At 41.8% G+C, this 14434-nt stretch overlaps 2 protein-coding genes across 19 annotated transcripts in view; one reads left to right on the forward strand and one right to left on the reverse strand.

The window, feature by feature from the left end:
* The window catches only part of adgrb1a (adhesion G protein-coupled receptor B1a), a 197052-nt gene that overhangs the window by 29990 nt on the left and 152628 nt on the right, over positions 1 to 14434 (forward strand). The window lies entirely within an intron of this gene.
* The window catches only part of LOC148896629 (uncharacterized), a 58757-nt gene that overhangs the window by 22813 nt on the left and 21510 nt on the right, over positions 1 to 14434 (reverse strand). For 2 of the 9 annotated variants that reach the window (XR_016115307.1, XM_088998813.1), the window contains exon 4: positions 12350 to 12499. The exons of the other annotated variants lie outside the window; for them this stretch is intronic. Coding sequence is in view for 1 of the 2 variants with exons in the window: in XM_088998813.1 (XP_088854939.1) it covers positions 12350 to 12499 (150 nt within the window). In the remaining variant the exon portion in view is untranslated. The remainder of the gene's footprint in view (positions 1 to 12349; positions 12500 to 14434) is intronic. 9 annotated transcript variants of the gene reach the window in all.

The following is a 14434-nucleotide window of genomic DNA, read 5'->3' on the forward strand; positions in this document are numbered from 1 at the left end:
TGTATTTTCAAACTTTTTCTATGTATAAGGCACACCGGAGTATAATGCATACCTTCGATGAATGAAAGAATGATTTCCAAATATAACATAAATAGATAAACCAAATATAAAGCACAACACATTATGAGGCGCTGCAGTAGAACTGGGTTTACGCACTCCTTCTTCTACAGGGAGAAATTGAGGCGGTGGTTGCTGACAGTAGTTGTGAGACACGTGGCTCAATATTACTTCACATATAAAGCAGGGTCATCTTTTGAAAAGGTTTTTGGGTGTGCCTTATACACCGGAAAATACAGTAATTCCAATGAGTCGATCACTGTGCCGATATGTCAGGAACATACCTTGGTCCAATTAATGCAAGGATCAAAAATTAGAGATATATTTATTCAGCATATTTATAATAGATTTTATTATAGCAACGTGAAGGGGGCAGGGGATCTGACTCATCGCTGGACCATTGCGATCAAGCGAAGCAAACACTACCATTACTTTTCATTAAGTAAATCCACAACAATGAAACAGTGAATGTTTATTGTAAATAAATTTGCACTTTTCTCAGCATCTATATATTTTAAGAACATCTGTATGCATCCATGCCGGTCCTGTCTAAACAGATTTGGGGGGCAAATTTAAGCAAGGAATTGGTTTATTGTATCATCGGCCAAAGTTGTCTACCAGTTTGTTATGCTCCATCTGAGACAAAATGTGCGAGGCTGAAAAAACAATTTTCATTTCTTTTGTTTGTGTGGCGTTGTCTTCACCCCCTTTGGCATCAATGCTCACTAATTTTGTAGAAGCCTGTACTCGTGAAATATATTTCTTGTGGCTGTCTTGGTGTGAGGAACACTTAAGTCCATGACTTAATGCATATTTGACATATACATCTATCTATTCCTTTCATTTTTGGTTGTGGGGACTTGGGGGTGGTGTCTGGAGGAGGCAGGAGTGATGTCTACACAAAGCCGAACAAAATGCCTGTGCAACACACAAAGTGACTATACGTATTTTTGGTTTAAGGTCTATATTGGTTTAGGCTGATACATTTGGAATTCACCCGTTGACATGCCTGAGCAGACAGTGTTACTCCTGTTCTCGCATTAATTACGATATCCCCATCGAACCCGCAACATTTCCACTTCATACTTCATACTTCATTGTCTACTATCAATACATTCATTTTATTACTTCTGTTTTATCCGGGTTGGTGGTCATCCACTCGTGCCCGCTCATGCTTTTAATGACTTTTTCCAGTCATTTTTTTCAGCACATTTGTTCGCAATCAATAATAATAATAATAAATTTTATTTTCAAGCAGCTTTCAAAGCTCTCAAGGACACTTTACAGTCACAGACAAGCATAGCAAAAAAACAGATACAATAATCAAGTGGGGGATTTTCAAACGGTTGACATCAGGCCATTTCCCAATGTCCATTCATCCATTCATGTTCAATTTCAAACAGTTTGTGACAGTTTGTCAAAATGCATACAAGGGAAAGACTCTAACTGAGTCTAAAGCATGGGCAAACAGCAATGAAACAGTTAGTATCATCAATTAAATGTTCACTCCTGGAAAAAGGAGTTCGCGGCCAATCTGCTGTATGAAAAGGGTGTTACCCTTTGAACAGTGCCTGGTGCAGCATGCCCTCCACGAACGCATTCATTGTTTATGTGTGACAAGGACACAATGACAGAATTACATCGCAATGTGTTAAGATGGGTGTTTTCCATCATGCCCCGAGTTGAAAAGCATTCAATTTTGGGAGTGGTGTCACTGTGATGTCAGGTGGCGCATCCAATAAGAGGTGATTTCAAAGTGCTAACTGCAACAGACCAAACAGCAGGCTATCTCACACCAGAACACACTCATCCTTGCACCCAGCCCCCAGTCAGCATCAAGCAAATAAAGTAGTGTGAAAAGGTCTTAAATGTCAACCAACAAGTTGTGTCCATAATTTTTAAAATTGCTTCAAATGACTTCTACCGAGCGTATTTTACAAAGATTCCACCGCATATATCTATATTTTACATTTTAAGACTCACGCTTAATATTCCGGAAGTCTTGTTTTTGAGGTGGTGACGATTCCTGACGTCACATCACGGATTCCTGACCGAGAAAGGACACTCTGTAGCAGTCCTTTCATCAAGTCAATGCATTTTGCGGTACTTTGTTTGGTCTGAAAACTTCGTGTTGATCCGTGTTGATGGTGAAATTAGAAGGAAAACACATAAATAACGCGATGGTGAATCGTTGTGTGTTGCACCAAACAACTATTTGATATTCGCTGACAAAAAGCCCATTTCCACGGAGCTTTGTCGCCATCTTCTGCCTTTTTTGGGTGCTATATTTCTCTCCAGATGCCTCAAAATGACACAGAATAAATTCTTTAATCGATTGCAAACATGTATGCCTTCCTCTTCAGAACTATTTGAATCATATTCATCACTGGATGAGTAACAAGAAAGCATCTTCTCCGAATCTGAAGCCATTGTTTTGATTCTCCAACAAGGCAAGACGTCTTGGCGTGACACCACGAACAAGGGGGCGGTACATTCTGAAACTGGCCACTTCCGAGTTCAATTTGAAGTAGTTTTTAGACACTTTAAGTCATTTTTATTGGTATTTTGCATTTGACTAAAAATATCATCTGGCGTGTTTTGGGTATTTTAGATGCTACAAAAGGTTTTTCTGATGTCAGTTAGGAAAGAAAAAAGTGGTGTCGGTTGTTCTTTAACACTTAGGCCGTCGGCAGTACTTCATATGTTGATTAGAACATGTAGGAGGCTTCCTTACCAACATATTCTAGGAACTAGGAGGCAGCTTGTAAAACATTGTAATTTCAAACCTGATGAGTGGTCTGGGACTCGTTGCATTGAAATCAATTTTATATTATATGACCCCTTGAAGTAATTTTAGTAGATTGTTTAATGTGTGCACTTATTGTTTGTCTATACGTATACATGTGGAATTGTCACACCAATTGTTTGTCTATACGTATACATGTGGAATTGTCACACCAAGAAAGTTGAAAGTAAGTGCTGGTCCCCATCGACTGAGGGTGGGTGGCTGACTGAGGGAGAGTATATAGCTGATATGTGCATTTGAACGCACAGGCTGCGAGGTATGGTACTTGGTACCACGGGTGCAGTGTGGGTAGATGGATGACAGCTCGTTGCTTGCCGCAGCCTGTTTGCTGAGGGACTCGAGTATGTTATTTATTTTTTTTATTTACCGGTATTTATTTTTGTGACTGCAAGAGGCTGAGGGGCTATTTATAGACAAATTGTTGTTTATTTGTTGCCTACCACAGTACTCATCTTTGTGACTAATAAAGATGAACGGCTGTAATACATGTTTCTATTATCATAGAGCCTCATTGCCCATATTGAAAAGGAAATCACATTACCCGTATCTACGTTATACTTGCAAAAAATACTTGGACTGTATATTAGGCACTACCACATAATTCCTCAATTTCTTTGAACTAACTTTATTTATTAATTGATTTTTATCAATCAACACACTTGAATGTTGTACGATGGGGACAGAGAGGTCAGAGAAATGTGATCATCATGAAGGTTAGCCAGCTTTTATTTTGCTGACATGGCCAGCTCGCCGAGAAGATTCCACTAAATAGTGAGAAAAAATGGCATGATAATTTTATTCACAAAAATTGTATTAATAGATTGAACACTGCCAATTCTCCATCAATGTATTTAGGAGTGTGGTTCCTGGTCTGTGTGTACCCAGTAATTGGCTGCTGACCAGTTCAAGGTGTGCCTGGCCTACCTCCCCTGGACAGCTTGGATACGCTCCACCACTCCCATTATCCTCGTGACGATAAGCAGTTTGGAAAGTGAATATGTGGATTTTATTAATATTAAGTATTGAAATGTTAATGCTAACACATTTCCAAAAGTAAAACGGTCCATATCAAAAGCCCAGATTCTTTTAGTTTTTTTTTAAATCCTCAGAAAAATCTTAACGCACTCCACCAAACAAAACTGTCACAAAAATATGACTACGGAAATAACAGTCATCTTGTCTCAATATACTCTTATTGATTCATGCATTTTAAAATGAAATGGCCAGTTTAATTTATCGCAAAGCTGATACACTGATAGCAATCCTTAATTTTGTTGTATACTTTTTTGTACCTCTGCTAAAAAGTGGAAAAAGAGAAACAGTCATTGTTCGGCCAGTCACTGAAAGCCACTGTTATACAGTAGTAAGATGAACAAAGAAGTGCTGTATGTATAATTCTTGATCATTTTCTGGCCAGATTCAGGAAAATGTGATCTTTTCTCATTGCACCTCAGATATGATTGATCTCTCATGCTCCCATGCCGGTCCAAGAGAGCCAAAGTCCTGCTTGTTTTATAATAATAATAATAATACATTTAATTTACAAGCGCCTTTCTGAACACTCAAGGACACTTTACAACAAAGACAACACACAAAACAGTAAAATCATGCATAAAGCAATAAATAATAAAACAGCATAATAAATTAGACCATGTAAGCAAGTTTAAAGAGGTGGGTTTTCAGGTGAGATTTGAAAGTAGGAAGGGAGTCAATGTTGCGGATGTTGGGTGGAAGTGAGTTCCAGAGTTTAGGAGCGGAGCGGCTGAAAGCTCTGCACCCCATCGTTGTGAGACGGGCAGAGGGCGTGTAGAGGTGGAGGGAGGAAGAGGATCTGAGGGCCCGAGTAGGAACGGAGATTTGAATTAGGTCAGACAGATAGGGGGGGCAAGGTTATGGATGGCTTTAAATGTAAACAGAAGTATCTTGAATTCAATACGGAGTTTAACAGGGAGCCAGTGGAGCTGTTGGAGGACAGGAGTGATGTGGTGAAATGAGGGGGTTTTTGTGATGATCCGGGCTGAGGAATTTTGGACTAGTTGGAGTTTATGGAGACATTTTTGATTGACCCCGAAAAGAAGTGAATTACAATAATCGATACGGGAGGTGACGAGACTGTGGACGAGGATAGCAGTGGTGTGAGGGGTGAGAGAGGGACGGAGACGATTGATATTGCGGAGGTGAAAATATGCAGACCGGGTTATGTTATTTATGTGGGAGTGAAAAGATAGTGTGCTATCAAGGATGACACCCAGGCTCTTAACCTGAAGGGCGGGGGACACGGTAGAATTGTCAATGGTGAGAGAGAAACTGTTTGCTTTGTGAAGGGTGGATTTTGTACCGACAAGGAGAAGTTCAGTTTTTTCGCTGTTTAGTTTGAGAAAGTTATGAGAAAACCAGGATTTGATTTCTGAGAGGCAAAGTGTAAGGGATGCAGGTGGAAGAGAGGCGTCGGGTTTACTGGAGAGGTAGAGCTGGGTGTCATCCGCGAAGCAGTGAAAATGAATTCCAAATTTGCGGAAGATATCACCAAGGGGAAGAAGGTATATAATAAAGAGAAGGGGCCCCAGGACAGAACCTTGGGGCACACCAGAAGACACAGGGGAGGACCGTGAAGTGAATGAGGTAATTTGGATAAACTGTGAGCGGCCAGTGAGGTAGGAGTGAAACCAACTGAGTGGGGTGTGTGTCACGCCTAGAGTGGAGAGTCGGTTGAGCAGGATGGGGTGAGAAATGGTGTCAAAGGCCGCAGATAGATCAAGAAGGATGAGAATAGAGAGGGAGCCGGTATCTGCTGCTATGAGAAGGTCGTTCGTGATTTTTATGAGGGCTGATTCAGTGCTGTGGCGGGGACGGAAACCAGACTGGAATTGTTCATAGAGGTTATTGTGAGTGAGGTGAGAGTGGAGTTGACAGGCGACGGTTTTTTCGAGAATTTTTGCGAGAAATGGAAGATGCGAAATTGGACGTAGGTTATTGAAATCATTGGGATCTGAACCAAGTTTTTTCAGGATTGGTGTTACAGCTGCGGTTTTAAGAGGGACAGGAACAATTCCAGTGGACAGTGAGGAGTGAATAATAGCTGAAATAAAAGGGAGGAGAGCAGGTAGACAAGATTTGATGAGGACAGTAGGGAGGGGGTCAAGTTGACAGGTGGAATTCTTGGACTTGGTGATGAGGTCAGAAAGTAAGGAGGGATGAGGGAGTTCAAAAGACGACAGCAGTTGATAGGGAGTAGGAAGGTTGGGGGAGGGGGGGGATACAGAGGAGCCGAGGTGCTGGTGGATCTTGTTGATCTTTTCAGTGAAAAACAGAAGTAGTGCGTTGCAGGTGTCTGAGGAGTGAAAGTGTGGGGGGAGAGAGATAGGGGGTTGAATGATTTTGTTGTATAGGGAAAACAGAGTCCGTGAATTCCCACTGTTAGCATCAATCAGTCCAGAATAGTATTCTGATTTTGCGCGTGTGATAGAGTCCTTGTAGTGGGTGAGGTGAGCTGTGTACATGTCCTGGTGGGTGGTGAGGCCAGTCTTTCTGTAAAGTCTTTCCAGCTGCCGAGTCTTCGCCTTGGTGGAGCGGAGTTGGGCGGTGAACCAAGGGGCGGATCGAGTGAATTGGACTGACCGGGATTTAACAGGAGCAAGGGTGTTGAGCATGTGTGCAAGGTCCATGTTGTATTGGGAAACAAGTTCATCAGGGGGGGAGTTGTAGTCCGGTTTGAGGTTGGCAGCCATTGCAGTGAGGGTGACAGTGTCAATGTGTTGGATGTTCCGATAAGTGATGATGCGCGGTGGCTTGGGGAGAGAGAGTGTGATGGGAACGTTAAATGAGACGAGGAAATGGTCCGTTACAGGAAGTTCGTTTGCTGTGCAGTTGGCGGGGGTAAAACCACAGCAGCATATTAAGTCCAGGGTATGCCCTTTTATATGCGTGGGGAAATCAGAGAATTGGTGTAAGCCAAAACTCTCCAATGAGGAAATAAAGTCTTTGGTGAGGGGATGGGTGGAATTGTCAATGTGTATGTTGAAGTCCCCAAGGATAATAATATTTGGTGACAGAGTGGAGAGGTGTGTGAGGACGGCTGAGAAGTCTTTTAAAAAGTCACGATGTGGTTTAGGGGGGCGATATACAGTGGCTATAACTGTGGGAGATGGACCAGAAATTTGACACGCAAGGCATTCAAATGAGAGAGTTTCCGGGACTGGTACTTGAGTGACTTTCCAGATCTCGCGGTAAAATATCGCGAGACCGCCTCCGCGGCCCGAGAGGCGGGGTTTTGAGAGGTAAACAAACCCAGGTGGCGTCGTGTCGTTCAACTCGGAAAAGTCCCCCGCCGTTTGCCAGGTCTCATTCAAACAGAAGAAGTCCAGCTTACGGTCACTAAGGATGTCTTGGATAAGACAACCCTTACCCGTAAGCGAGCGGATGTTCAGGAGGCCGAAAGTGACGCTGGTGGTGTCATTTTGAGGGGTATTGGCCGACCTAGCCAGGCCGGCCAACACACGGTGTTGCACGGAGCGGCTGTAACCTCTGCGTGGCCGGCGGAAAGATGACCACAGGGAGGTGATATCCTTGGAGTCGTCGAGGTGAAAGTCTCGACGTGATCCGCGGTGGATATACCTCCGGGAAGGGCGGCGAGCGATTTCCGGGAATCGGAAAATCGCCTGTGGCACGCTCGTCCACCGGGAGCGGAGTTCAAGCAGCTCTGACGCCGAATAATGCAGCCGTCCAACGGGTCGTTGGAGGAGCGACATGAAGTTAGAAGTTTCCTCCCCCAACACACCCAATTCAAATGATCAGAATCGATATTTAACCTTTTACAGAGCTTGTTGATGAGCTGATCATTTGAACAAAGTGTGTTGCAACAGGGAGAGATGGAAAACATGCAGGATTACGGCTCTTTGGGACTTTGTTGCCCACCCTGGAGTTATGTAATCACTGAACCAAGTGATTTATGTAACTTAGTTTCACAATTCTAAAACCAAGTTAGAGATATGGTGTCAATGCTTTCCTAATTCCTCTTTGTGTTGTTGCGGACTACAGTAAATAAACCGATACAAAGGAAATATCAGCCTCTTTCACATGAAACAAGACATTTGCTCACTGCTTCCTTACCTTAAAATGACGAACGTATTAAACATTGAGTTTTTGCCCTTCCCTATCGGTCATGTAGCGTGACTGTGGGGAAGGATGCAACGTGGATTGCGTTTTCTGGAAGGCACATTGTCACCACTTATCTTCTCCAATGCTGTGAAGGAATCCTGGATATTAAAACCTGTCACTTCTCCCCCAAATACACTATTATTGAGGGACTGTGAATCTGTGAAGGGTGAAATTGGGTGTGAAGGAGAAAATAGAGAATTGTCAGTGTATCCGACTCTATTGACTGTGAGGACATGGTCTGACTGTCTCATTGTGGTTCATTAGATTTGATGGCATAGATGATTAATTGTCTTGGAACACTTTGCAATGTACAACTTTATTGCTACCATGTGCCAGATCTCTTGAAAAAAATTACGCTTATCCTTATTTTGCTGCATCAGGGTAACTCCGTGTTTTTGTTAAGTGAGGTTGGTAGCTATGTGGGAAACCTTAGCAATATCACCTAAAATGACAGGTGAAACACTGTCAAAATATACAACTGCTCAATATATACACACGTACAGACACGCACACACACACACACACACACACACACACACACACACACACACAGGAACCATACCTCAGCAAGTGCTGCCAGATTTAAGTTTGAAACGATGACTCCAGATGAAGTGAACAAAAAGAAAACATAGTCTCACCTGCCTCATTCGATGTACGATATGTTGCGATAAAAACTTTTCAGGAAAAAAATGGTGTTTACAAATCTACTGTATATTTGAACATCACACTATCAATCCCTTCTCATATCAATATCTGAACCAGGTCAGCATACTTGTATAAATCGATTCTGCCAGTCTCTCAAGGCACATAGGTCCTCCATCCTTGTCAACAGTCTTGTCACTTCACGCTTTGATTGCTCTTTACTCACTCCTCTTCAGCCTCACTCCTGCATAACCTTCAACTCAAACTACAGAGACCCCACTAGCTCGCGGTTAAACAAAGACGAGAATTGCTCTTGTATGCCTTCTAGGCCATCCACAACTTCACACATCTGTCTGACCTTTTTCACTTCAGCCCGCAACCCTCAGATACTCCTTTTCTATCTACCTGACTGTACCCCCAATGGCAGGCAGAGAATTCAGACGCTGAGGAGCAGAGAATTCAGACGCTGTGCCTCCCCAGCACTGGAAGCACCTTACCTCACCAACCGTCACCTTCCCCATTTTCACATCTAAAATTAAAACTCACATACACATGCAACCTCACACATCTGCAAGAAATAGATTGTATTAATGCATAGTCCACCATTGAGGTGAAGTACAATTTATGAAAAAAAGGAAAACAAAATAAAACATATGGTATTGTGGGTACAAAACTGTGCACACCTTATGGCACTTCAGAAGTAAACTATCACATTGAAACTCATGTTAAGTGGGAGTGTGCATACACCTACATCTGTTTAAGTGCTATTAACCTCCTAAAAACTCTATCCACTGTGACTAAGACTCCAGTCTCAGGTAAAAAGTGTTTGTTTTTTTGGGTGATAAAAATAGTGTTGTTTCTGCATGAAACTCCTTTTGAAAGTATGGGCAAAATGAACCGTCTTGGACCATAACAGTTTCTCATGTGTGTGTGTGGTAGATTTCAGGTGCATTTATTTTTTCAGATATTGTTTTTTTACCACACTCTGGACTGATACCTTTGAACAATTAGATCTACAGTGTGTTTGTTACATGACTTACGTAATAAGATGTGACTATAAAATGTTCATAATAGCCAACTTGGATATCCAAACTTGATTTTGCGATAATCAGAGGCACTTTAAATTGGTTGCACAGGTGTGCATGCTCATGGATGGATGGATGGATGGATGGATGGATGGATGGATGGATGGATGGATGGATTTTATTAGTCTTGCAGTGGAGAAATTTACGTTTCACAGCAGCAAAGTCACATGAATTTGAAGTCTTGGTTCATTCTAAAAAAATGTTTGGCTTTTTTTGAGTTCTATTGTCATATATATTGCTTTTCAGTATTATCCAAATGTTCAGAAAAGGATTGAAGCTAGGTCATAATGATACACATCTTTTTACACCCTGAAAAGGAAAGGCCAATTCTAAGTTGGACACCTTTAGGCTCCCTTAAGAGCCTTACATCATCATGACTTTAGCTCAAATCATCACTCCGACATTAAAGCCTTGATGTAACTTTGTGGCCATCCACCAAGCATTCAGAATCCGTCTAGACCACAGGTGTCAAAGTCAAGGCCCGCGGGCCAAATCCGGCCCGCCACATCATTTTTTTCGGCCCGCGAAAGCAAATCAAACTTGTTAAATTCCATGATGATTGCTAAAATCTGAGCCAACATTTTTGGATGTCAACCACAATAAAAGTCATTATTCTTGACTTCAGATTTGAAAACAAGTTATTCATTAATTTGCTGTGTGCTCTAACATTCTAATGGATTCCCCAAATTCATAACGGCCCTCGAGAGGAAACCATAACTACAATGTGGCCCGCGGCAAAAAATGACTTTGACACCCCTGGTCTAGACCATTCAAATTACCAAATCGTTCATCAGCAAAGAAAAAATAAATCTTGTACATCCGAGCCTACTGCAAATGCCCCGTTTTGCGAGAATTGGTTAGAGGCATCCGAAATACAAGCTCATGCGTGACTTGAGACTCGAGAGGCCCCTTTTTCTCCTAATTACTTGCCTTTTAACTGCTGCTACCATAATGACAGAAACATTCTTCTGTCACTTTTGTCTGATCAAACCGTTTGTAGTTCAAGTTACTTTTTTAATACAGTGTTGCCACATATTTTTTTGAAGTGCCCAATCTTTTCATTCTTTATGAAAAGTATTGTACAAATTCATCTTTTAAGACAAGCTATATTCTTTGCCCCCTCGCCTCATACTGCATAACAACGGTTTCTTGCTCGATCATCTGGAGCATCCTTCTAAACCCTCAAGCTGCATTTCGAAGTCAATTGTGAGTAAATAATCAAGCTGAACAAAGAGAGCAACCACAACCACTAAAGGAAAGCAATAACACAGGCCCAATTATTGCTTAGTTTGTTTCTTTTGACAGACCTTCCAAGTCTTAATTCAAGTTTATCAAACACACATAATAGCTTGAAAAATGAAAACAAAATTAAAAAGATTTTCACTGGCATTGTACGTGACACAAAATAGCCAACGATACTTGTAACTATCTACCAGGCAAAACGTTTTAGTTCCTTTGGTCAAAAATGAATCAAAGTTGTGACCTTTAGGGGAGGCCTCAAGTTGTCTGAGAGGTGGATCACCTTTGCACACTCGGAAAACATGAGTTTTACCATCATGGCGGTGTGCATTTGTATGCTGAAACACTGTTGCAAAATTGAAGATGGGATTATCTTTGCTGAACTATTGGACATCTGACGTGAAATGACTGACAGTTTGACTGTGAATATAAAGTAAAAGATTCCTGAGCATATTCTCAAACACCCACACAACAAAATATCAAGTCTTTGTTTTGCCATCTTAGTTTGACAAAGTTCACCTGGCTTCCCTTCTTCCCACAACCCATGCCATCGAGGCCATTACCCACACTTCTTTGACATCCCATCCAAACTTCATAATTGCACACATCTTTCATTTCCCGACCATAATACGACTCCCAGCACCCACTGGAGCAACTCCTTGTCCACCTCTTCCACTCACGCTCACTCGGTCTCTCTGTGAGTCACAATGTAGTCACCATCCCACAATGTGTGGGGAGGGAGACAAGAGCTTGATGTATGAGAGCATTGTAAAGCGTGGGACGACTAAACTGCATTGCTCAGAGATCTGCATTCGTGTGCGCTTCCATGCATTTTGTACGTGTGCCAAAAGAGCTGAGGCTGAAAGGTCTGCGATCCCTGGATGCCTGTGAATATGTTCCTTTAGTTTGTAACATAGCCCTTAAGAGTTTAAAATGGAATGGTTAATGCACCGTTTAAGTTACCTGGAGAACATTTTTTAAAATGAAATAATGACTTGTTCACTACAGATGAATGAAGACTGTGCAGAGAGGGCCTGAACACATGAGCAAGTTTGAAAGCTTCCATCCATCCTTTTTTTTCATAGCACCCCCCTTTCATTCAGGTGACAAGGCAGCTGCTGTCTATCCTTTTGCTGAATTTGGTCGACAGGTAGGTTGTATCCTGAAACACCTTCAGCTAATTTTAATCTGTAACTCTGTGAAAGTCCATTTCAAAATGATGAAGGACCCCGATCGATAAAAAAAAAATACTTTTGCGAACAACTGGGAGTTCAATGACTTTAGTAAGTCACTCTGTGTGCATGCAGGCTTTATCAGCAACAAAGATGTATGATTCAAGGAGGATAAAAAAATAAAGCCCTACCGAGTGAGCTGTCAATCCAACTGCTGAAAAACAGGGAAATCTGATCCCCATGCTGAAGGACCTTAAAGAAAGAGTCCCTTTTTTTAATCGCCTCCTCCAAAATAGGACATCCATCTTCGGAATTGAAATGTCTGTTTGGCTGACCTGCACCTGAAACCAAGGAGTATCCGACATGATATGGATTTATAGACAGTGTGGTTTGGCAGATGAGGGGCTGCAATGTGAAACAGGGGTGTGATAGCTTGTGTCCATGCTACACTTCAAAGTAAGACTGATTGAGCCACCAAACCAACGTTGAGTGTCCTGTCATGGATGCCCTGAAAATGAATTTAATCTGACTTCCCATTCAAACAAATTCAACATTCATATAGTGTTTCACATTCCATCTCCCATAAGATGACACATCTAAATGTGTGTGCCTTGCGATTTAATTGCCATTTTGTATAGTAGTAAATTATAGCAACCCTTTTGTGGGTAAGCAGATTAAAAAATGTACTGATGGATGGATAGAGATAGTGGTCAATAGATAGTGGATAAACAGTGGTCATGTCCTTGTCAAGAAACATTTTCTTTATTACAGCTTCAGCTGTTGTTAAAGCGCTATATAAATCAATATGTATTGTATTGTATTTCAAACGTATTCTTAGGGGCTTTATGTTCCTTTGCAAAGCTACCACAAGTTCCATCCATCCATTTTCCGTACCGCTTATTCCTCATACCCCGCCTATCCCAGCCATCTTCGGGCATTAGGCAGGGGTTGCCCGCCAATCGCAGGGCACACAGAGTGTTCAATCAGCCTGCCATGCATGTTTTTGGAATGTGGGAGAAAACTGGAGGACCCACAGAAAACCCACGTGGGCCCGGGGAGAAAATGCAAACTCCACCAGGGAGGCCGGTTTGGGTCTTCTCTGCACTGTGAAGTCGGCTTGCTAACCACTGGACTACCGGGCCACGCTACCAGAAGTTGATTTAAAAAAAAGAATGAAATCAACTGAAAAGTAACATTTATTTATATTGATCTCAAAAGTCATTTTTTGTCAGAACTGTGTTGAGAAAATACATACCATTAGCGATTGAATGAATATTGAATATACCATATCAATGTCCTTTGACGCCCGCCATATTTCCTTTCAAAGTTGGAAGGACTCCAATTTTAACAAGTCCAGCCTGATTTCTGTGCAAAGCACACTCGATCACCCAAGCAATTCAATTATTTTCCTAAATCTGAGGTTATTGGAGCAAATAGCATGGGTTTGCCGTTTTCTATTCAACTTGTCATCCTTTCATGACCAAGATAATTGGAAGGAGGCAAACATTACAGACTTAGGAGGGAACTCCGAACTGTGTAGAGCTGCACGAATACCCATCTATAGCCCGTTGTGAGTTTGTTGGTTTGGCATAAGTGGCACAGAGTTTGCGTCGATCACCTTCTTCCTGTGCGTAGATGATGAAAGCACATTGTGGCAAATTCGCTCACGCGTCCTTCCGTTTCAATTATCTGAAAAAAAAGTGTTTCTCATTTTTTGGACTTGATCTGTTTTAATGAGAAGCAAAAACTGAATTTTCACTTGAAATCTGGATTGCAACATTGCAAAAAGACTTGGATTAATCCATACCTTATATATTTTGTGAACAGTTATCAAGCCACTCAACATGATAAAAAACATTAAAGAATTTGATATCAGTTTCTGAAGATTTAGAATGGAGCTACTCCCCCTGCTGTATTTTATCCAAATGTTGAATACACGGAGAGCAGCATGTCTCAAGACCAAGCTCTGTAGCACAGGCTGTAGCCCGGATGTATACATAACCTTGCATTTTCATCTGGTACTCTTGTTTCTACTGACATCCCCAAAATATGCCTTTTAGATAAACCGAATTATCAAAATTGTGAGTGCGTAGTTTTTTATGTGTTTTCCCTACTTAAATTACATCCCCTCATCTTATCTGTCCAATTTTTTCCCCCTCAGTCTGTCCCTGCCTCCTTTTGTAGCCTCCTCTTGGCCACCCTTTGCTCTTCCTTTCACTGCCTGTTATCTCCAACGTGCAGTTGACTGCTTCTGTCCTCTGGGTGTCAGCATTTGC

This window comes from Hippocampus bargibanti, linkage group LG06 (assembly GCF_051943395.1).
Source record: "Hippocampus bargibanti isolate YZ-2025 linkage group LG06, ASM5194339v1, whole genome shotgun sequence".
NCBI classification, from domain to species: domain Eukaryota; kingdom Metazoa; phylum Chordata; class Actinopteri; order Syngnathiformes; family Syngnathidae; genus Hippocampus; species Hippocampus bargibanti.